This window comes from Pimephales promelas, chromosome 2 (assembly GCF_988280905.1).
Source record: "Pimephales promelas chromosome 2, fPimPro1.hap1.1, whole genome shotgun sequence".
In the NCBI taxonomy this organism is placed as follows: domain Eukaryota; kingdom Metazoa; phylum Chordata; class Actinopteri; order Cypriniformes; family Leuciscidae; genus Pimephales; species Pimephales promelas.
This window is the reverse complement of record NC_142770.1, coordinates 42,482,990-42,508,669: the sequence shown is the minus strand read 5'-3', so window position 1 is coordinate 42,508,669 and position 25,680 is coordinate 42,482,990. Positions and strand designations below refer to the sequence as shown.

Here is a 25,680-nt window from a genome sequence, read left to right as displayed (position 1 = left end):
CTCCTGTTTTGAACAGGTCTGCAAACAGAGTCTCAGGGTTGTTTGACAGAAGTTTCTGCTTAAAGATTTTCCTTGCGGTGTCAGATTTCACCTCAGAGGGGTACTGTATGGTGGTGAGGGGGGAGCTCATCTGCATATGGCAGTGGGCTGATTGCAGCTGCTGCTCTGATTGGCTGATTCTCTCTGCCTCAGTTAAATTGATACATTGAGGGCCAGAGTGTGGGTTAGCCATAGCTTTAGCTTTTTTAGCATTTCTAGCTTATTGAAGTATAGAAGATCAATTTTATGCCCTTAAATTTTGGGAAAAATAAGCAAACAAGCTAAAAAAGTGTGTCCAGTGCAGTTTTGGTTGTACTCACTGCTTTTTCCTCTTTGAATAGGTGGTTCTTTTCCAGTTTTAAGCTTTCCCTCCAATTTTCCAGTAGTCCTGTTGCTGCAAGTCTGATCTTCTGATCCTCTGTTTTGATTATTTGTGGTTAAAAGCAAAAATGATGAATTTTTTAAGTTATTTTCATCAAAATTCACGTCTGTGCATCTTGTTCTTCTAGAATTTGTAGATTTTATGTACTTTTCTTTTCTCAAAATAGCAAAAAAAGAAGAAAATCTAAGAGCTCATGGAGATCATGGCTTCTCAGACTTCTTCTCAGACTACTATCTCTCTCTCTCTGCTAATGTAGGTTAAGATGCTGTTATATGACAGATGAAGGTTGTTCTGATGTGACTTCAGCTCTGAAATCAAACCCGTCACACCTGAGAGAGCTGGACCTGAGCAGGAATAAACTAGGAGACTCAGGAGTGAAAAACCTCAGTGATCTACTGATGAACCCACAATTCAAGCTGGAGAAACTACAGTTAGTGTCATTATACTGTACAGCAATTACAGTGTGACTGAAGTTTATTTATTTGAAGACAGCAGGGCTTATGTTTCATTGGTTATAGCAGTGCAATTTCTGGGGGTTTACTTATTGCTCACATTTTTTTTATAGTTCTTTTTCTTTTCACAGTTTTTTATCTAGTTAGTAGAGTGTAGTTTGTAATTTTTTTAACTCCCAGCATCTGATACAATGCACTGATTGTGTACTCACAGAAATCTGCATTTTCAACAGAGAATAAAGAAGAGAGACGACAAATAAATAGTTAGAAATGAAAGAGAAGAAACAGTGTCTTCCAGCGCACAGAACTAGTGTGACTGGGTTTTAAAACAGACTATTGGAAACTAAATGCTGCTGTATCTCTTCAATAAGATGATCATCATAGATGTGAACTATTGTTATTTCTCTGTCTTCAGTCTGTATAGATGCAGGATTACAGAGAAACAGAGTCTCATCCTGTCTTCAGCTCTGAAATCAAACCCGTCACACCTGAGAGAGCTGGACCTGAGCGTGAATAATCTAGGAAACACAGAAGTGATGGAATAAAGAGTCTCTTATTTTCTTCATTCTCTCTCTCTCTCTCTCTCTCTCTCTCTCTCTCTCTCTCTCTCTCTCTCTCTCTCTCTCTCTCTCTCTCTCTCTCTCTCTCTCTCTCTATGGGTTTGAGGTGTTTGAGTTTCTCACGGGTGAGAGGAGCGATTTAAATGTTTTTCCTTTTTTCTTCTTTTTTATTTTTGGTTCCTTCTAGGCTTTTTCTGATATCTATCTACTCCCTTCACTGTTCTAAAAATAGTTTCTGTTTAGTTTCTTAAGATATTTGTAGGTGAGTGGTTTTTCATTGTTTGATCGCGTGGCGGGTGTTTGAGATGGAGGCTCGCCCGAGAGGGTGTGACTCCTCTCTCTCTCACTCCGTCATGGCGTTAGATGTGTACCTGAGGCCGGAGTTTCAGTGGAAGAAGTGCTCGTGGCGATAGGTGAACAGGTGGGGTACGACAACGTTGTTTCAGCGTCACGGATGAATAAGGCCGTAGTGGTCTTTCTGAAGGAATGGAACCTAACTAGTCGGCTGGTTGAGAGCGGCATTTGGGTGAGTGGCGTTTATGCTGTTATTTCCCCGCTGGTATCTCAATCGAGCCGTGTAACAATCTCGAATTGTCCCCCGTTTATACCAAATCAAGATATAGAGAAGGAAGTGTTGAGATTTGGCAAAATAGCTAGCGGAATCAAGATGGTTCCGCTAGGATGTAAAAACGAGTCACTGAAACATGTTATGTCTTTAGACGTCAATTGTTTATGTTTTTAGACTCAGCGGCTCTTGACATTTCCTTTCGAGTTTTGTTTGAAGGAAAGTCCTACATGCTTTATGCAAGTGCTGGGAGTCTAAAATGTTTTGAATGTGGTGAAATAGGACACAAAAAAAATGCTTGCCCTAAGAAAGTGAACACTGAAAACGAGTTGGACAGTGAAGTTGCAGGATCGAGTGGGTTAAATGGAGTCGCTGGGCCGAGTGTGTCAAAAGTGAATAATGGTGAGAAAAAAGACAGTGTAGGAAAGAATTTAGGTGAGACGGGAAAGAAGGGAGATCATTTGGAGAAGAATGAGACACAGAATAACCAAGATGTAAGTTGTGAAGAAACAGTTGAAAAATACTGTGCTGAGGGAGTTGAGGAAACTGAGGTGATTGTTTCTCAATGTGAAGATGAAACTGGAGTTAGGAATGATCATGAAGGTATTGGGGAGGTTGGGGATAGAGATGATGAAATGGAGGAGATGGGAGATGAAGACAGTCTTTCAGAAATATCTGACTTTACTTCTCAGAGTGGTGATGATCAGTTATACACGGTGAATGAAATTAATGATTTCTTAGATGAAACTTTTGGAAAGACTTTTGATGTCAAGAGTTTTTTTCCTGATGTTGAAAGATTTGTGAGATCGGTAGTTAAAATACAGAAGAGTGTGGGATTTGAAGAACTGAACCGAAGGAAAAGATTTAGACTGAAGAAAATTGTGACAAAAATACGGAAAGGGAAAGAATGGGTTAAAAGGTAATCTATAGGCTACAATGGTTAAGTCACAAAGGGTGTTTTTCTCTTTTTGTTCTCTTCTGATTGCTTGTCTTTCTGTTTTTTGTCTTTTTATGGAGAGCATAAAAATAGGGACAATCAATATTAATGGAGGAAGGGATTATAGAAAAAGAGCTGCTTTGTATGAATTGATTCAAAACAAACATATGGATATTATTTTTTTGCAAGAAACCCATAGTGATCTAGATAATGAAGTAGAGTGGAAGATGTGGTGGGAGGGTCAGATTTTTCTAAGTCATGGTTCTAATCTAAGTGGAGGTGTTGCAATTCTGTTTTCAAAAAAGTTGAATATGAGTAATGTATTTTCTTATGAGATAGATAAGGGCAGAAGTCTGATTGTACAAGTGGAGCTAATGGGGTTTTCATTTCTTTTTATGAATGTTTACTCACCAAATAATGGAGCAGAAAGGGTAGAATTTTTTTTAAAAATGTCCAGTGAATTTAAAAAAATTGATAATGCATGTCTCGTTCTTGGGGGTGACTGGAATTGTACCTTAGATTTCACATTAGACCGAAATAGTGAAGAACCGTACCCTCAGTCTGCTAATTCATTAAGCAGTATTATAAAGAAATATGACTTGTCTGATGTATGGAGGGAGAAACATCCAGCTGTGAAACAATATACATGGGTTAAAGCCTCTCATGATCATATTAGTGCTGCAAGGTTGGATAGGTTTTATGTAAGTAAAAAGAATTCTAACAGAGTTTTGAAAGCAAATATTTTTCCGAATGGTTTTACTGATCATCATTTGTGTATGATTGAAATGAGTTTAAAAAAGTCACAGCATTGCAGTTACTATTGGCATTTTAATTTGAATTTGTTACATGACTCTATATTTTGTGAAAAATTTGGGTTATTTTGGTCTAAATGGCAAAAACAAAGAAATGACTATGAAGATTTAGTGCAATGGTGGGAGTTTGGAAAAGCACAGATAAGAATTTTCTGTCAGAACTATACAGCCCACTCAAATAGACATGTAAAGAACACTATTAAAACACTTGAAAAAGAGATAACTGAAATCGAAAAAGGAATTATTGAAGAAAATTCAGAAGAAGTAGAACAATTAAGAGAAAAAAAGACTGTTTTGGCTTCTTTGTTTAATGAAAGAGCGAAAGGGGCTTTAATAAGAGCCCGGTTTTCTTCACTATGGGAAATGGATGCTCCAAGCTCGTTTTTCTTCAACTTGGAGAGGAAAGAAGGAGAAAGAAAACAAATGTTACATTTGAAGCTACCAGATGGGACTTTAACAACAAACCCAAAAGAAATGAGGAACCATGCAAAGAACTTTTATACTGATTTATTTAAAGCAAGACACTGTGACATTAATTGCATGGAAGACCTACTTAGAGATTTGCCAAAGATTACTGATGATCAGAGACAATTGCTTGATGCTGATATTCATTTGGATGAAATTTCAGAAGCGGTAAAAAAACTCTCCAATGGCCGGTCCCCTGGCATTGATGGACTTCCTTCCGAATTCTATAAACAATTCTGGACCATTTTAAAAGATGATATTCTTGATGTGTTTAGACTTTCTCATAGGAAAAATGAAATGCCAACTAGTTGTAGAAGAGCAGTTTTATCTTTATTACCAAAAAAAGGTGATCTTGGACTGTTAAAGAACTGGAGACCAGTAGCCTTACTGTGTACTGATTATAAAATTCTAGCTAAGTGTCTTGCAAATAGATTAAAACATTTTTTAGAGTATGTTATTAATGATTTTCAAACGTATTGTGTGCCAAAAAGAACAATAATGGACAATCTCTATCTTGTGCGTGATGTAATGAATTTAGCAAATGCTGGTAATGAGGATTTAGGTTTTTTGTCAATTGACCAAGAGAAAGCTTTTGACAAAGTGGATCATTTTTATTTATTTGAGACTCTCAAAGCTTTTGGGTTTGGGGAGAATTTTATCTCTTGGATCAAACTGCTTTACACTGGAGCTTCTGCACTGTTGAAGGTTGGAGGTGGACTTAGTTATCCAGTCTTAGTTAATAGGGGCATAAGACAAGGATGCCCTTTGTCTGGGCAGTTGTACTCGCTAGCAATTGAGCCTTTGCTAAAAAAAACTTAGGGAGAAATTACAAGGTTTTTTAGTGGAAGGTTGTGGAAAAAACAGACCAATTACTCTTTCGGCCTATGCTGATGATATCACTGTTCTTATAAAGTGTGATAAAGATGTAATGTATTTAACTAATGCTCTACATATTTACGAAAAGGCTTCGTCAGCTAAGGTAAATTGGGAAAAGAGTGAAGGATATTTGTTGGGGGACTGGCAGGGAAGGGCCCCTCCTGTGCTTCCGGGGGGAGTTAAATGGGGAAGAGCTGGTTTGAAGATGTTGGGAGTGTTTTTAGGATCAGATCAGTATAGGCAGAAGAACTGGGAGGGTATGGTGGAGAAGATGTGTGACCGGTTGTCTCGATGGACGTGGGTGCTGCCCCAGCTGTCGTACCGGGGCAGGGTTTTGGTCACCAACAATCTGGCTGCATCTGCATTATGGCACAAAATGAAAGTTCTGGATCCCCCGGAAAGTGTCGTGGATGAGCTCCAAAGAAAGCTAATTGACTTTTTCTGGGATGGGCAGCATTGGAAAAAATCTGCTGTACTTTTTCTACCTATTCAAGAGGGAGGACAAGGCCTGATGGACATTAAGAACAGAATTAAGACATTCCGACTTCAGGCGGCACAAAGGTTGCTGTGTGCCGAGTCGTGCTGGGCTGATACAGCGCGTGCTGTGTTGAGGAAAATGAACATTTTCAAATATGACGTGCAATTGTTCTTGATCAAACTGGACAAAATGGACTTGAGGAATGTTTCTCCTTTTTACAAGGCAGTTTTGAGAGCATGGACTTCAACTTTTAAGGTTGAGAGAGTTCTCTCAAATTTTGGACTCTGGACAGAGAATGAACCTCTTTTTAACAACCCGCTGATACCAGCACCGGTACTGGAGACCAGGAGCTTTCAGAACGTGATGGCGAGAGCGGGGTGTACAAGAATCGCTGACTTAAAGACTGGTGAAAACTGGAAGAGTCCAGAGGAGATGTGCAACAAGACCGGTATCAAGTCCATTAGGATAATAAAGAGAATAATGGATGGGATTGTTTCTGCATTGCCTTCTGTCTTCAGACAGAGATCAGAGGAAAACAAGGTGCCTGAACAGAATGAGGAGAACCTTTTCCCCAAGTGGAAGTTTCAGCAGCGGTGGATGAAGAGCCAGAGGAAGATTCTCTTCTACATTTCAGGACTCCGGTGCTGAAAGGTTTTGAGACTGTTTCAAAAAAGGCACTGTACAATACTTGCGTGAAGGTGTCCCATTATAGCGTGCTCAAAGATTGTAAAGAGACAAAGTGGTCAGATGTGTTGGGGCCGGACTCTTCCCCTAGGTACTGCTGGAGGTCCCTGTACAAGCCTCCTATAGAGAAACGCACTGCGGATCTCCAGTGGAGGGTTGTTCACTGGGCGGTAGCTACAAACAGGCACGTGGCACACATTGACTCCACTGTAGGGAAGGAATGTCCTTTTTGTGGCACTGAAGAGTCGGTAGATCATTAGGGCCCAAGCCCTGAAAGGGCGAAGGCCCTATTGTTTTCCTTGGGATTATTAGGGCCCAAGCCCTGAAAGGGCGAAGGCCCTATTGTTTTCCTTGCGATTATTTTTCTTCTCTATTATTATAATAATTATTATTTTACTACCTTTTGGGCACTTTTGGGGCCCTTAACGTGCTCGAAAACTCTTGAAACTTTGCACACGGGTCAGAACCCGCGGCCATCAGAGCCGGGCTGAAGCTGGTACCTGGGCGTGGCAGGGGGGCTCGTCAGCGCCCCCTGGAACGGGGTCCGAACACTCGGTCCATAACTCAAACACGCTTGCATGTAATAATATGAAACTCGGTACACATGTTGATCTCATCGTTTCATCTATACCTCGCGCTCTTACTTTTTACCCCAGCCCAACAGGAAGTCGGCTATTGAGGTTTGTTTGTAAAACGCTCGCAATGGTATTTGAAATACTCCTCCTAGAGCTTTGATCCACATTCGACGAAACTCGGTCAGCGTGAAGTCAAGACATTGAGGATGAAAGTTTGCGAGGGGATTTTTGATATCTCGAACGGTTTGTCCGTGGCGAGGAAACGAAATCATGGCGAGAAACGTGAAACAGGAAGTGTGTTATAACTTCAGCATACATTAACTGATCTTGATGAAACTTCAGCAGTGTGCTCGCTGTAAGAGGACGATCACATGGATGTGACTATTGTGAGTAAAAGTTATAGCGCCACCAACTGGCAGCAGGAAGTGTGTCACTTTCAAAATGCTTTGAAATCACCCTTTTATTTTTACCCGATTTGCTTCAAACTTCATCTGTATAATGTAAACATACGGCAGATGTAGACCTGTGAATGGATTCTTGATATCTTTGATACTGTTGCCGTGGCAACGCATCAAACTTTACCCTTCTTTTAGGATGCTTTTAGGATGCTTTTGAGACCCTTAGCATGCTTCAAATTGCATGAAACTCGACAGACACATAACATTTATTAGCCAGTAGACATGTGCAAAGTTGCAGAAACGGGCGTGGTGAGGGCTCAGTAGCGCCACCTTTTGACAAAAGTGGGGTGGTTAGTTTTAACTAGAGTTACAAAAATTGGTATGTATATTGTACTCCTCGAGCCGGACAACTTTCTAATTGACACTTATTAGCTAGGACCCACAGAAAGTCAGATATTTTTGTTTGAATATGGCCACTCTGAGCCTACATGTCTCTGTGTCTCTGTGTCTTTGGCTGGCTGGCTGGCTGGCTGTCTGTGTGTGTGTGTGTGTGTGTGTGTGTGCAGGGGGAGGGGGCTTAACCATTTCACTGCTGTGTGTATGACCTGCATAAAGAAAATACATTTCTCAAGCCTGGTATTTTTTAATTAAGTTTTTATTTTTATTTTTTATAAGTAAAGGCATATAACCAGTTTAATTGTAGTGAATTGACAATAGTTTTATATAATTAGTTTATTAATCAGATTAACTTGGTCAATAAACTTGGTCTGAAAATTTGGTCCATAAATCAAACACACTTGTATGTAATAATATGAAACTTGGTACACATATAGATCTCATCGTTTCATATATACTTCACACTCTTACTTTTTACCCCAGCCCAACAGGAAGTTGGCTATTTAGGGTTGTGTTTAAAACACATGCAATGGAATTTAAATTATTGCTCCTAGAGCACTGAACCAAATTCGCCGAAACTCGATCAGCGTGAAGTCAAGACATTAAGGATGAAAAAGTGCCACGGGATTTTTGATATCTCGAACGGCTTGGCCGTGGCGAGGAAACGAAATTATGGCGAGAAACATGAAACAGGATGTGTGTTATAACTTCAGCATACATTAACTGATCTTGATGAAACTTCAGCAGTGTTTTCGCTGTAAGAGACCGATCACATGGATGTGACTATTGTGAGTCAAAGTTATAGCGCCACCAACTGGCAGCAGGAAGTGTGTCACTTTCAAAATGCTTTGAAATCACTCTCTTATTTTTAACCGATTTGCTTCAAACTTCATCTGTATAATGTAAATACATGGCAGATGTAGACCTGTGAATGAATTTTTGATATCTTTGATACTGTTGCCGTGGCAAAGAAACAAACTTTAACATTCTTTTTTGATGCTTTTGGGACTCTTAGCATGCTTGAAATTGCTTGAAACTCAACAGATACATCACATTTATTAGCCAGTAGACATGTGCAACTATGGCAAAAGATTAAAGTAATGTCAAAAAAGTAAACACTAAAAGCCTCATATCTTCTAAAAATGTAATTATACATCATTTGTTTCTAAATTAAATTATACAAATATTATAACTTCCCCAATTTTTCCTTTTTTTCATTTAAGAATTATGTTTACGTTCAAAAACAGCCAGAATTGTTGTAAAATTCAGAAAAAAATAATAATCTGAGTCATACGTAGTGCTATACTGCCCTCTTGTGTTCAATATCAGGTAGGCCTATTGTGTATTCCCACCGGTTAATCAACGTGTGACTCCGCTGGGACTTGGGAGCTTTTAAATCGCTTACTTAAAACCGAAAGTCAAAATACGGATGTCCGCACAAGACATTAATGGTGTGGAGTAGAGCGAGCATTTTAAATAAATTCCTATTAAGTAGGATTGAACTACACAGAAAGAATGTTCACTCTGTTCTGCTGGTTCCTCGCTGGTGGATCATATGATTACTTTGTCATAATCTATGACAAAAATGCTATTATAAACCATATTAATAATAGATAATACACATTGCTCTTATTTTTGAAAAATACATTCATGAAAAACAAGATAACAAAAATCATACAAGAATATAGCCATGGCTGCTATAAATGTTTGAAATGCATAGGACAGATGTTTAATGACGCAGCAACATATAATTGAAAGGCAATTAATAATCTGTCATTACGTCACTGCATTATGATATTACGGCTCCAATACGGTGCAGCACAAAGCACTTATGTGCATCCCGAGCGGAGAATGATGTGCTTGAAGCCACATGAAGTTACAGCGCATTGAGTCCGTATTGAAAAGTTCAAAGCACAAAGGAAATACATATTTATGAACAGTGTATTATACATTATCTATCTATGCAATAGTTTATTGAGCCTTTTCTTTTAAAGGTTTTAAATTTCAGTTACTGTGTGCGTGAAGAACAATTATAGTGCTCTGACTCTAGTGTTGTGATCTAACCGACAGCGTCCGACACCCGGTAGAAAGTAACACGATTAAGTTACAGCAATAAAGTCCAGCAAGAAAAAGTTTCTTCATTCGAAAATATAGACCTTTAGACCTTTATCTTAAAGATCCAGTATAATAGGATTAACATTCAATCATCTTGAAGATCGTTTCATCATTGACTGTAACCGAATGTGACGTGCTGTTTGAATGCTGAATGGAGAATGACTGACAGGCGCAGAGAGGGAAAAGTTTGTGTTCTTGAATTTAATGACTTAAATATTAATTTCTATATCACATAATAGCTTCAGAACACTAATAATACAGTACACAAAAACTTTATGGTACTTTAGAAAGTTTTTGTGCCTTTGTGCCTAACATAGAATAGTATATATATGCACAATATAGAATTTGAATCAGCCTCGTCAAAGATGGCAGTGTCAGAGCCGATACCGATCCTGAGTATCTAATCGGCGCACTTCTTTTCAACAGTCAAATTGAAATTGAAATTGAAATTGCTTGAAACTCAAAAGATACATCACATTTATTAGCCAGTAGACATGTGCAAAGTTTCAGAAACGGGCATAGTGCAAGGACTAAATAGCACCACCTTTTGACAAAAGTGGGGTTGTTAGTTTTATCTACAGTTACAAAAATCGCTATATACATTGTACTCCTCAAGCCGGACAACTTTCTAATACATAGTCATTATCTCGGACCAAGAGGAAGTCAGATATTTTGGTTTGAATATGGTGAGCCTCTCTCTGAGCCTACGTCCCTGTATGGCAAGCCCTTTTAACATTTAAAAGCTAAGTTTGCCTGTCCGGAATTAACATTGTAGATATCAACAACGTCTTTCTGTCTATTCGTAATTACATTTTGGATAGTTTGTATTATCATTTAAGATATCTGTAACATAATTGTGACTAGTCGAAATGACAGAGTATGGCAAGCCGTTTTAACATTTAATCATAAAAGGGCCAAAGCCTTCGGCACCGCCACCCGGGTGCATTTAGGTAACTAAAGGAACCGGGGTTGCGGTGCCACCGGCTTGGGCCCGCCATCGCTGCTCGCAGCTATATTTTTCCTTGGGATTATTATTCTTCTTTAGTATTATTAGGGCCCAAGCCCTGAAAGGGCGAAGGCCCTATTGTTTTCCTTAGGATTATTCTTTTCTATTATTATTATTATTATTATTATTTTTCTTACGACTATTCGGGCACTTTTGGGGCCCTTAACATGCTCGAAAACTCTTGAAACTTTGCACACGGGTCAGAACCCGCGGCCATCAGAGCCGGGCTGAAGATGGTACCCGGGCGTGGCAGGGGGGCTCGTCAGCGCCCCCTGGAATGGGGTCCGAACACTTGGTCCATAACTCAAACACGCTTGCATGTAATAATATGAAACTCGGTACGCATGTTGATCTCATCGTTTCATCTATACCTCGCGCTTTTACTTTTTACCCCAGCCCAACAGGAAGTCGGCTATTGAGGTTTGTTTGTAAAACGCTCGCAATGTTATTTGAAATACTCCTCCTAGAGCTTTGATCCAAATTCGACGATACTCGGTCAGCGTAAAGTGAAGACATTGAGGATGAAAGCTTGTGTGGGGATTTTTGATATCTCGAACGGTTTGGCCGTGGCGAGGAAACGAAATCATGGCGAGAAACGTGAAACAGGAAGTTTGTTATAACTTCAGCATACATTAACTGATCTTGATGAAACTTCAGCAGTATGTTCGCTGTAAGAGGACGATCACATGGATGTGACTATTGTGAGTCAAAGTTATAGCGCCACCAACTGGCAGCAGGAAGTGTGTCACTTTCAAAATGCTTTGATATCACCCTTTTATTTTTACCCGATTTGCTTCAAACTTCATATGTATAATGTAAACATACGGCAGATGTAGACCTGTGAATGGATTCTTGATATCTTTGAAACTGTTGCCGTGGCGACGCATCAAACTTTACCCTTCTTTTAGGATGCTTTTAGGATGCTTTTGAGACCCTTAGCATGCTTCAAAATGCATGAAACTCGACAGACACATCACATTTATTAGCCAGTAGACACGTGCAATGTTTCAGAAACGGGCGTGGTGAGGGCTCAGTAGCGCCACCTTTTGACAAAAGTAGGGTTGTTAGTTTTATCTACAGTTACAAAAATCGGTATGTATATTGTACTCCTCGAGCCGGACAACTTTCTAATTGACACTCATTAGCTAGGACCCACAGAAAGTCAGATATGTTTGTTTGAATGTGGTCTTGCTTAATCTGAGCCTACATCTCTGTCTTTGCCTGTCTGTGTATGTGTGTGTGTTTGTAGGGGGAGGGGTCTTAACCATTTCACTCCTGTGTGTATGGCCTGCATAAAAAATAAATGCCTTAAGCCTGGTATTTTTTTAAATAAGTTTTTTATTTTTTATAAGTAAAGGCATATAACCAGTTTAATTGTAGTGCATTAATAGTTTTATATAATTAGTTTATTAATTAAATTAACTTGGTCCATAAACTTGATCTGAAAATTTGGTCCATAAATCAAACACACTTGCATGTAATAATATGACTTGAGTGTTAATCACATCATGTTTTCAGTTTGAATATAAAATATATAAATTATGTAAAAAAAATAAAGTTGATCCAGCTGGAGCGCAGGCTGAGAATAGCGCTGTCATGACTGGATCACGAGATCATCAGTCATGCCCTCTCATACCTTACGCGCACACCACGCCCACTTACATCAGATCACATCAACATGTCAGCCGGAGGGATAACGAGGGTCGTCGTCGCTTTTGGATTCAAGAATTTCTTACAACAAGATGGCAAAAGAACAGCGCTTTGCAAGACATGCAACGTTAAGATCGCGGACAGTCAGATGACAACCTCCAATTTCGTCCGTCATTTGAAGAGCCATTCTGCCCACTGTGCCCAGTAAGTGCTTGTCAATTTGTTAATGTAATCTGGTTAGCTCGTTCGTAGTTAGCTAGCTAATGTAAGTTAAAGGAGAACTCCGGCGCAAAATTACACATTGTTACCTAGTCAACCGTTATCTGAGATTTGTTTTCATGACTGCCGAATGTAAATAGTTTTATCTATAAAAACAGTTTAGCCTATAAGTGACGTCCGACATTCTGCATATTGTGTTATTTTGTTAAGCCCCACTAAAGGCATAAAAAACTGTAAAGCACAATCAAGTTTTCACACTATATTCCAAGACTTCTAAAGTCATTCAATAGCTTAATGTGTGGTAAAATTAATATTTTAGTCTCTAAGTTAAAGTTAACGGAAAGTCATCTCGCCTCAGTCATTCTCCATGCATCAGCATTAGCGCGTCGCGTTCGGTTGCGACAGTAACACGACGACACTCTCTTCAAGATCAATGTTCCCAATATTATACTTTATTTGTAGATAAGGCATAAAGGTCTATGATTTGCATAAAATGACTATCTTGCTGGAGTGGAGTTTATTGCCCTTTAGAATACACTAAGCATTAGTGCTGCACGATTAATTATATCGCAGTCGTAATAGCGATCTCAAACCTATGCAATTATATAACGCAAAATGCCGCGATTTTATATGAAATAAACAAAGTAGGGCTATTAGCGCAGCATCTCTTCTTTTTTGTCATCCTTTGACTAGTGTTACAAGATCCCCCTCTTATTGGTTCAAATGCCTTTTCGCATTTTGCACGACAAGAAGTGAAAAGCTGCCTGTGAGTGCCCTAGATTAGAATAGATGAGACTCGCATAATGCGCATGCACTGACCGTGTGCCAGCCCAGAATAAACAGTTCTCTTTCGAGCTTGAACGAACAATAGCACACACAATTATGCCAAAATGTGATTTTGTCTAGTATCTTCATAACATAAGAAAAGTCTATGGATGAAAAGAGTTGTGCTATGAGGCGCGTGTGAGATCCGCGTCTCGGCAACGGGTGCTCTTAAAGGGCCAGCAGCGAATAAAGCGTTCTTTCAGTAAAGTTAAAAGAACAAAGGGAAATTAGAAAATTACTCACTGATCTTGAGTAAAGAACTTTTGTAGCTTTAATAAGGATTATTATATATATAATTTATGATTCAGGCAGCGCAGACTGTTTGATAACTTTATTCAATTTCTGTACCTGTTAAGACAGGAAGGGCACAGGTAAATATGTTTTTTATTATGGGTTTATGTGGGGATTGTTTGAAGTTCACTTAATTTAAAAGCTGTTATATATTTTTTTTAAGCGTAATAATTTTTTTAAAAGTTGATGGCTTTCAATTGATGGAATCACTGTAATGTTGGTTTGGTTGATGGTTTATTGATCATTATAGGTGTTATCAATCATTTATTGTTGTTGTTCTTTTTAGTTTGAGTTGAGAAATAAACATTAATCTGTGTGTGCATTTTACTTTAGAACCAAGCAAGTTGGACTCATGAAACCATTTTATTATATCGGAGTCGCAAATCGCAATTGCAATATTGGCTCAATAATGGCAATATGACATTTTCCCAAATCGTGCAGCCCTACTAAGCATAGATTATAGATACCATCCCTTCGCTATGTTCTTTTCAATGTGAAGCGTTGCGTGCTGTGACTTGGTGTTGCTTCAAGTGCATCATTCTGCACACGGGATGCGCATGATTGCTTATAATACTTTGGGGAGACAAGGGGGCGTGGCCTAAGGGAATAGCACTCGTGATGTTAAGTGATGTTACCCCGCCATCACTGATACAACCTTTAGCAGTCATGTTTTTGCTTCTTGAGAGAGAGAGAAAGTGTGTGTGTGTGTGTGTGTGAGCAATGGCGGTTCTAGGCGGGGGCCTGGGGGGGCCAGTGCCCCTGCGACAACAAGCTTGGACCCCCTTGTGGCCCCCTAAATGTGGAGTCAGTGTGAAATATTTTTTTATAGTGTGTCACGCATTGAGCATGACAGTCACTCGTTTCAGTCTTTTGTCTCACACTCCCGTCACACATTGTATTTCTCATGCGGAAAAACTATTAATAATATATTTAATATACGCAATTTCTCTGGCCGCGCCGCTCTCACGTGAGAATCAAGCGCGTCTCGCCTGGAGTTCAGCAGTCGACCCTGCTACGCATCAGCCAATCAAAAAAAGAGAAGTGCTACTACATTGGTTGTTAGTTTTATCTACAGTTACAAAAATCGGTATATACATTGTACTCCTCAAGCCGTACAACTTTCTAATACATAGTCATTAGCTCGGACCAAGAGGAAGTCAGATATTTTGGTCTGAATATGGTGAGCCTCTCTCTGAGCCTACGTCCCTGTATGGCAAGCCCTTTTAACATTTAAAAGCTAAGTTTGCCTGTCCGGAATTTACATTGTAGATATCAACAACGTCTTTCTGTCTAGTCGTTACACTTTGGATAGTTTGTATTATCATTTAAGATATCTGTAACATAATTGTGACTAGTCGAAATGACAGAGTATGGCAAGCCGCTTTAACATTTAATCATGAAAGGGCCAAAGCCTTCGGCACCGCCACCCGGGTGCCTTTAGGTAACTAAAGGAACCGGGGTTGCGGTGCCTCCGGCTTGGGCCCGCCATCGCTGCTCGCAGCTATATTTATTATTATTATTATTTTTCTTACGACTATTCGGGCACTTTTGGGGCCCTTAACATGCTCGAAAACTCTTGAAACTTTGCACACGGGTCAGAACCCGCGGCCATCAGAGCCGGGCTGAAGATGGTACCTGGGCGTGGCAGGGGGGCTCGTCAGCGCCCCCTGGAATGGGGTCCGAACACTTGGTCCATAACTCAAACACGCTTGCATGTAATAATATGAAACTCGGTACGCATGTTGATCTCATCGTTTCATCTATACCTCGCGCTTTTACTTTTTACCCCAGCCCAACAGGAAGTCGGCTATTGAGGTTTGTTTGTAAAACGCTCGCAATGGTATTTGAAATACTCCTCCTAGAGCTTTGATCCAAATTTGACGATACTCGGTCAGCGTGAAGTCAAGACATTGAGGATGAAAGCTTGTGTGGGGATTTTTGATATCTCGAACGGTTTGGCCGTGGCGAGGAAACGAAATCATGGCGAGAAACGTGAAACAGGAAGTTTGTTATAACTTCAGCATACATTAACTGATCTTGATGAAACTTCAGCAGTATGTTCGCTGTAAGAGGACGATCACATGGATGTGACTATTGTGAGTCAAAGTTATAGCGCCACCAACTGGCAGCAGGAAGTGTGTCACTTTCAAAATGCTTTGATATCACCCTTTTATTTTTACCCGATTTGCTTCAAACTTCATATGTATAATGTAAACATACGGCAGATGTAGACCTGTGAATGGATTCTTGATATCTTTGAAACTGTTGCCGTGGCGACGCATCAAACTTTACCCTTCTTTTAGGATGCTTTTAGGATGCTTTTGAGACCCTTAGCATGCTTTAAATTGCATGAAACTCGACAGACACATCACATTTATTAGCCAGTAGACATGTGCAAAGTTGCAGAAACGGGCGTGGTGAGGGCTCAGTAGCGCCACCTTTTGACAAAAGTGGGGTTGTTAGTTTTATCTACAGTTACAAAAATCGGTATGTATATTGTACTCCTCGAGCCGGACAACTTTCTAATTGACACTCATTAGCTAGGACCCACAGAAAGTCAGATATGTTTGTTTGAATGTAGAGAAAATCTCAGAATTTTGCCAGTCTCTCAGTGTCCCTCTGTGTGAGTGAGAGGAGGGGGGCTTGTCAGGTTAATTTTAACCCTTTATTTGCTGTGTGCGACTTCTCTGGCATTTTCGGGGGCCTTAACATCCTCGAAAACTCTTGAAACTTTGCACACGGGTCAGAACCCATGGCCATCAGGGCCGGGCTGAAGCTGGTAACCGGGCGTGGCAGGGCGGCTCGACAGCGCCCCCTGGACTGGGATTCGAACATTTGTCCATAAATCAAACACACTTGCATGAATTAATATGAAACTCGGTACAATTATAGATCACATCAGGCCAAACAACTTTCGTGCTCTAAGTTTTATGACAGTTCAAATGGAAGTTATTTATGAATTATGAATTATGGGTTGTTTGAATAATTGTCCTAGGAGAAATACATCAAATCACAATGCATGTGTTTACCAATCACAACCAAACTCGGTGTGCATGAAGTCAAGACATTGAGGATGCTCAACTCCGGACGGATTTTTGATATCTAGAACGGTCTGGCCGTGGCGAGGAAATGAATTTTATGACTAAAAAAGGACACATAAAGTGTGTTATAACTTTGCTCAATTTACCTACAGTTACAAAACTTACCACGTATATTGTTCTCGTCAAGCCGATCAACTTTCCAATTTAAAGTCATTCGCTCTGAGCAACAGAAAGTCAGATATTGTAGTTTGAATGGATTTATTTCCCCTGCGATTCTCTCTCTCTCTCTCTCTCTCTCTCTCTCTCTCTCTCTCTCTCTCTCTCTCTCTCTCTCTCTCTCTCTCTCTGTGTGTGTGTGTGTGGGTGTGTGTGTCTGTGTGGGGAGGGGAGGGCTGTTGTCTGTGTTTATGTGTGTGTGTGTGGCTGGCTGTGATTTTTCCTACAAGTCCTTGTATCTAAGTCCTTGTCTTTTTGCATAACAATTTTGCATAACAATATTTTTAAATGACAAAATAGGCATATAACCCCCATCTTTTAAATGTATAGATTGCTTTAAATAAAAGTAAGATTGTATTTGTAATTGAAGTTGAATGAATTTAAAATTCATGTGCTATATTTCAATATATTTGTTTTCCTTAAGATTTTAAAACACTAACTTCATTCTTATCTGAATTACAAATATTTGTTTCTGTATAAAATAATACTCTGACTAAAAACACATTTGATGTTTTTTTTTGGTATTTTTATTTACATGTATTTATGTGTGTGTGTGTGTGTGTATAAAGTGCAGGGTTTTTTTTAGATAAAGTAGAATTTCTATAACTATGTGTTGAACTAATGAATCACTCTTGTGTGTGTTAAACACAATCTACTTAATACAGACAACTTCATTATAAAGATAAATAACAAATCCAAAAAATATATGATTATAATCTATGACAAAAAAAGCCATTACAAACTATATTAATGGAAAATACACATTGCTCTTTGTATTGTTGTAAAATATTCATGAAAAACAAGATAACAAAAATCAAAAAGATAAATTATTTTAGATATAGCCATGTTTTAAATGTATAGCAGAGATGTTAATTGAGACAGCAACATACAAACTTTCTAGAACAACATGGACCTGAATAGCTTGTTTTTATGAAGGACAGTGAAGAGGAAGAGGGTGCAAATCAAACAGCTCATTCTCAGACTACACAGCAAACAGCTTAAGTTTTTAGTGCTTTGTTTGAGGTTTTTAGTGCTCTGTCCTATCTATTATCAACATATAATAGATAGAACAGAACAAGAAAGGCAATTAATAATCTGTCATTGCGTCACTGCATTATGATATGAAAGGCTCAGTTCAGTGTGGCACAAAACGCTTATGCGCATCCCGAGTGGAGAATGATGCGCTTAAAGCCACATGGGGTTACAGCGCACAGCGCATCGAGTCCGCATTGATGCAAGCTCTACAATACACTTCTTTTTGATAGTCAAAGCGGGGGTTACGTTTTTACACGTCGTACAGAATAACCCTAAAGGCACCAAGGTGGCGGTGCCACCGGCTTTATATTAAATATAAATATAGCTGTGAGCAGCGATAAAGGGCCAAAGCCGGCGGTACCACCATCCCGGTGCCTTTGGGTAACTAAAGGCATCGGGGTTGCGGTGCCACCGGCTTGGGCCCGCAATCGCTGCTCGCAGCTATATTTATTATTTTGCTACCTTTTGGGCACTTTTGGGGCCCTTAACGTGCTCGAAAACTCTTGAAACTTTGCACACGGGTCAGAACCCGCGGCCATCAGAGCCGGGCTGAAGATGGTACCCGGGCGTGGCAGGGCAGCTCGTCAGCGCCCCCTGGAACGGGGTCCGAACACTTGGTCCATAACTCAAACACGCTTGTATGTAATAATATGAAACTCGGTACACACGTTGATCTCATCGTTTCATCTATACCTCGCGCTCTTACTTTTTACCCCAGCCCAACAGGAATTTGGCTATTGAGGTTTGTTTGTAAAACGCTCGCAATGGAATGTCAAATACTCCTCCTAGAGCTTTGATCCACATTCGACGAAACTCGGTCAGCGTGAAGTCAAGACATTGAGGATGAAAGTTTGCGAGGGGATTTTTGATATCTCGAACGGTTTGTCCGTGGCGAGGAAACGAAATCATGGCGAGAAACGTGAAACAGGAAGTGTGTTATAACTTCAGCATACATTAACTGATCTTGATGAAACTTCAGCAGTATGTTCGCTGTAAGAGGACGATCACATGGATGTGACTATTGTGAGTCAAAGTTATAGCGCCACCAACTGGCAGCAGGAAGTGTGTCACTTTCAAAATGCTTAGATATCACCCTTTTATTTTTACCCGATTTGCTTCAAACTTCATATGTATAATGTAAACATGCGGCAGATGTAGACCTGTGAATGGATTCTTGATATCTTTGAAACTGTTGCCGTGGCGACGCATCAAACTTTACCCTTCTTTTAGGATGCTTTTAGGATGCTTTTGAGACCCTTAGCATGCTTCAAAATGCATGAAACTCGACAGACACATCACATTTATTAGCCAGTAGACATGTGCAAAGTTGCAGAAACGGGCGTGGTGAGGGCTCAGTAGCGCCACCTTTTGACAAAAGTGGGGTGGTTAGTTTTAACTAGAGTTACAAAAATTGGTATGTATATTGTACTCCTCGAGCCGGACAACTTTCTAATTGACACTTATTAGCTAGGACCCACAGAAAGTCAGATATTTTTGTTTGAATATGGCCACTCTGAGCCTACATGTCTCTGTGTCTCTGTGTCTTTGGCTGGCTGGCTGGCTGTCTGTGTGTGTGTGTGTGTGTGTGTGCAGGGGGAGGGGGCTTAACCATTTCACTGCTGTGTGTATGACCTGCATAAAGAAAATACATTTCTCAAGCCTGGTATTTTTTAAATAAGTTTTTATTTTTATTTTTTTATAAGTAAAGGCATATAACTAGTTTAATTGTAGTGAATTGACAATAGTTTTATATAATTAGTTTATTAATCAGATTAACTTGGTCAATAAACTTGGTCTGAAAATTTGGTCCATAAATCAAACACACTTGCATGTAATAATATGAAACTTGGTACACATATAGATCTCATCGTTTCATATATACTTCACACTCTTACTTTTTACCCCAGCCCAACAGGAAGTTGGCTATTTAGGGTTGTGTTTAAAACACATGCAATGTAATTTAAATTATTGCTCCTAGAGCACTGAACCAAATTCGACGAAACTCGATCAGCGTGAAGTCAAGACATTAAGGATGAAAAAGTGCCACGGGATTTTTGATATCTCGAACGGTTTGGCCGTGGCGAGGAAACGAAATTATGGCGAGAAACATGGAACAGGATGTGTGTTATAACTTCAGCATACATTAACTGATCTTGATGAAACTTCAACAGTGTTTTCGCTGTAAGAGACCGATCACATGGATGTGACTATTGTGAGTCAAAGTTATAGCGCCACCAACTGGCAGCAGGAAGTGTGTCACTTTCAAAATGCTTTGAAATCACTCTCTTATTTTTAACCGATTTGCTTTAAACTTCATCTGTATAATGTAAATACACGGCAGATGTAGACCTGTGAATGAATTTTTGATATCTTTGATACTGTTGCCGTGGCAACGAAACAAACTTTAACATTATTTTTTGATGCTTTTGGGACTCTTAGCATGCTTGAAATTGCTTGAAACTCAACAGATACATCACATTTATTAGCCAATAGACATGTGCAACTATGGCAAAAGATTAAAGTAATGTCAAAAAAGTAAACACTAAAAGCCTCATATCTTCTAAAAATGTAATTATACATCATTTGTTTCTAAATTAAATTATACAAATATTATAACTTCCCCAATTTTTCCTTTTTTTTCATTTAAGAATTGTGTTTACGTTCAAAAACAGCCAGAATTGTTGTAAAATTCATAAAAAAATAATAATCTGAGTCATACGTAGTGCTATACTGCCCTCTTGTGTTCAATATCAGGTAGGCCTATTGTGTATATTCCCACCGGTTAATCAACGTGTGACTCCGCTGGGACTTGGGAGCTTTTAAATCGCTTACTTAAAACCGAAAGTCAAAATACGGATGTCCGCACAAGACATTAATGGTGTGGAGTAGAGCGAGCATTTTAAATAAATTCCTATTAAGTAGGATTGAACTAAACAGAAAGAATGTTCACTCTGTTCTGCTGGTTCCTCGCTGGTGGATCATATGATTACTTTGTCATAATCTATGACAAAAATGCTATTATAAACCATATTAATAATAGATAATACACATTGCTCTTATTTTTGAAAAATACATTCATGAAAAACAAGATAACAAAAATCATAAAAAAAAATATAGCCATGGCTGCTATAAAGCAACATATAATTGAAAGGCAATTAATAATCTGTCATTACGTCACTGCATTATGATATTACGGCTCCAATACGGTGCAGCACAAAGCACTTACGTGCATCCCGAGCGGAGAATGATGTGCTTGAAGCCACATGAAGTTACAGCGCATTGAGTCCGTATTGAAAAGTTCAAAGCACAAAGGAAATACATATTTATGAACAGTGTATTATACATTATCTATCTATGCAATAGTTTATTGAGCCTTTTCTTTTAAAGGTTTTAAATTTCAGTTACTGTGTGCGTGAAGAACAATTATAGTGCTCTGACTCTAGTGTTGTGATCTAACCGACAGCGTCCGACACCCGGTAGAAAGTAACACGATTAAGTTACAGCAATAAAGTCCAGCAAGAAAAAGTTTCTTCATTCGAAAATATAGACCTTTATCTTAAAGATCCAGTATAATAGGATTAACATTGAATCATTGAAGATCGTTTCATCATTGACTGTAACCGAATGTGACGTGCTGTTTGAATGCTGAATGGAGAATGACTGACAGGCGCAGAGAGGGAAAAGTTTGTGTTCTTGAATTTAATGACTTAAATATTAATTTCTATATCACATAATAGCTTCAGAACACTAATAATACAGTACACAAAAACTTTATGGTACTTTAGAAAGTTTTTGTGCCTTTGTGCCTAACAGAATAGTATATGCACAATATAGAATTTGAATCAGCCTCGTCAAAGATGGCAGTGTCAGAGCCGATACCGATCCTGAGTATCTAATCGGCGCACTTCTTTTCAACAGTCAAATTGAAATTGAAATTGCTTGAAACTCAACAGATACATCACATTTATTAGCCAGTAGACGTGCAAAGTTTCAGAAACGGGCAATGTGCAAGGACTAAATAGCGCCACCTTTTGACAAAAGTGGGGTTGTTAGTTTTATCTACAGTTACAAAAATCGGTATATACATTGTACTCCTCAAGCCGGACAACTTTCTAATACATAGTCATTAGCTCGGACCAAGAGGAAGTCAGATATTTTGGTTTGAATATGGTGAGCCTCTCTCTGAGCCTACGTCCCTGTATGGCAAGCCCTTTTAACATTTAAAAGCTAAGTTTGCCTGTCCGGAATTAACATTGTAGATATCAACAACGTCTTTCTGTCTATTCGTAATTACATTTTGGATAGTTTGTATTATCATTTAAGACATCTGTAACATAATTGTGACTAGTCGAAATGACAGAGTATGGCAAGCCGTTTTAACATTTAATCATAAAAGGGCCAAAGCCTTCGGCACCGCCACCCGGGTGCATATAGGTAACTAAAGGAACCGGGGTTGCGGTGCCACCGGCTTGGGCCCGCCATCGCTGCTCGCAGCTATATTTATTCTTTAGTATTATTATTATTTTGCTACCTTTTGGGCACTTTTGGGGCCCTTAACGTGCTCGAAAACTCTTGAAACTTTGCACACGGGTCAGAACCCGCGGCCATCAGAGCCGGGCTGAAGATGGTACCCGGGCGTGGCAGGGCAGCTCGTCAGCGCCCCCTGGAACGGGGTCCGAACACTTGGTCCATAACTCAAACACGCTTGTATGTAATAATATGAAACTCGGTACACACGTTGATCTCATCGTTTCATCTATACCTCGCGCTCTTACTTTTTACCCCAGCCCAACAGGAATTTGGCTATTGAGGTTTGTTTGTAAAACGCTCGCAATGGAATGTCAAATACTCCTCCTAGAGCTTTGATCCACTTTTGACGAAACTCGGTCAGCGTGAAGTCAAGACATTGAGGATGAAAGTTTGCGAGGGGATTTTTTATATCTCGAACGGTTTGTCCGTGGCGAGGAAACGAAATCATGGCGAGAAACGTGAAACAGGAAGTGAGTTATAACTTCAGCATACATTAACTGATCTTGATGAAACTTCAGCAGTGTGTTCGCTGTAAGAGGACGATCACATGGATGTGACTATTGTGAGTCAAAGTTATAGCGCCACCAACTGGCAGCAGGAAGTGTGTCACTTTCAAAATGCTTAGATATCACCCTTTTATTTTTACCCGATTTGCTTCAAACTTCATATGTATAATGTAAACATACGGCAGATGTAGACCTGTGAATGGATTCTTGATATCTTTGAAACTGTTGCCGTGGCGACGCATCAAACTTTACCCTTCTTTTAGGATGCTTTTAGGATGCTTTTGAGACCCTTAGCATGCTTCAAATTGCATGAAACTCGACAGACACATCACATTTATTAGCCAGTAGACATGTGCAAAGTTGCAGAAACGGGCGTGGTGAGGGCTCAGTAGCGCCACCTTTTGACAAAAGTGGGGTGGTTAGTTTTAACTAGAGTTACAAAAATTGGTATGTATATTGTACTCCTCGAGCCGGACAACTTTCTAATTGACACTTATTAGCTAGGACCCACAGAAAGTCAGATATTTTTGTTTGAATATGGCCACTCTGAGCCTTTGGCTGGCTGGCTGGCTGTCTGTCTGTGTGTGTGTGTGTGTGTGCAGGGGGAGGGGGCTTAACCATTTCACTGCTGTGTGTATGACCTGCATAAAGAAAATACATTTCTCAAGCCTGGTATTTTTTAAATAAGTTTTTATTTTTATTTTTTATAAGTAAAGGCATATAACTAGTTTAATTGTAGTGAATTGACAATAGTTTTATATAATTAGTTTATTAATCAGATTAACTTGGTCAATAAACTTGGTCTGAAAATTTGGTCCATAAATCAAACACACTTGCATGTAATAATATGAAACTTGGTACACATATAGATCTCATCGTTTCATATATACTTCACACTCTTACTTTTTACCCCAGCCCAACAGGAAGTTGGCTATTTAGGGTTGTGTTTAAAACACATGCAATGTAATTTAAATTATTGCTCCTAGAGCACTGAACCAAATTCGACGAAACTCGATCAGCGTGAAGTCAAGACATTAAGGATGAAAAAGTGCCACGGGATTTTTGATATCTCGAACGGTTTGGCCGTGGCGAGGAAACGAAATTATGGCGAGAAACATGGAACAGGATGTGTGTTATAACTTCAGCATACATTAACTGATCTTGATGAAACTTCAGCAGTGTTTTCGCTGTAAGAGACCGATCACATGGATGTGACTATTGTGAGTCAAAGTTATAGCGCCACCAACTGGCAGCAGGAAGTGTGTCACTTTCAAAATGCCGTGGCAACGAAACAAACTTTAACATTATTTTTTGATGCTTTTGGGACTCTTAGCTTGCTTGAAATTGCTTGAAACTCAACAGATACATCACATTTATTAGCCAATAGACATGTGCAACTATGGCAAAAGATTAAAGTAATGTCAAAAAAGTAAACACTAAAAGCCTCATATCTTCTAAAAATGTAATTATACATCATTTGTTTCTAAATTAAATTATACAAATATTATAACTTCCCCAATTTTTCCTTTTTTTTCATTTAAGAATTGTGTTTACGTTCAAAAACAGCCAGAATTGTTGTAAAATTCATAAAAAAATAATAATCTGAGTCATACGTAGTGCTATACTGCCCTCTTGTGTTCAATATCAGGTAGGCCTATTGTGTATATTCCCACCGGTTAATCAACGTGTGACTCCGCTGGGACTTGGGAGCTTTTAAATCGCTTACTTAAAACCGAAAGTCAAAATACGGATGTCCGCACAAGACATTAATGGTGTGGAGTAGAGCGAGCATTTTAAATAAATTCCTATTAAGTAGGATTGAACTAAACAGAAAGAATGTTCACTCTGTTCTGCTGGTTCCTCGCTGGTGGATCATATGATTACTTTGTCATAATCTATGACAAAAATGCTATTATAAACCATATTAATAATAGATAATACACATTGCTCTTATTTTTGAAAAATACATTCATGAAAAACAAGATAACAAAAATCATTAAAAAAAAATATAGCCATGGCTGCTATAAAGCAACATATAATTGAAAGGCAATTAATAATCTGTCATTACGTCACTGCATTATGATATTACGGCTCCAATACGGTGCAGCACAAAGCACTTATGTGCATCCCGAGCGGAGAATGATGTGCTTGAAGCCACATGAAGTTACAGCGCATTGAGTCCGTATTGAAAAGTTCAAAGCACAAAGGAAATACATATTTATGAACAGTGTATTATACATTATCTATCTATGCAATAGTTTATTGAGCCTTTTCTTTTAAAGGTTTTAAATTTCAGTTACTGTGTGCGTGAAGAACAATTATAGTGCTCTGACTCTAGTGTTGTGATCTAACCGACAGCGTCCGACACCCGGTAGAAAGTAACACGATTAAGTTACAGCAATAAAGTCCAGCAAGAAAAAGTTTCTTCATTCGAAAATATAGACCTTTAGACCTTTATCTTAAAGATCCAGTATAATAGGATTAACATTGAATCATTGAAGATCGTTTCATCATTGACTGTAACCGAATGTGACGTGCTGTTTGAATGCTGAATGGAGAATGACTGACAGGCGCAGAGAGGGAAAAGTTTGTGTTCTTGAATTTAATGACTTAAATATTAATTTCTA

At 39.1% G+C, this 25,680-nt stretch overlaps 1 protein-coding gene across 2 annotated transcripts in view; it reads left to right on the top strand.

Moving 5' to 3' along the window:
* Positions 1-25,680, top strand: part of LOC120475645 (NLR family CARD domain-containing protein 3) — a 297,421-nt gene that overhangs the window by 264,450 nt on the left and 7,291 nt on the right. The window contains exon 3 of one of the 2 annotated variants that reach the window (XM_089122544.1): positions 678-903. The exons of the other annotated variant lie outside the window; for it this stretch is intronic. Coding sequence (XP_088978670.1) covers positions 678-888 — 211 coding nt within the window. The 3' untranslated portion in view covers positions 889-903. Of the gene's footprint in view, positions 1-677; positions 904-25,680 lie in introns of those variants that run through there. 2 annotated transcript variants of the gene reach the window in all.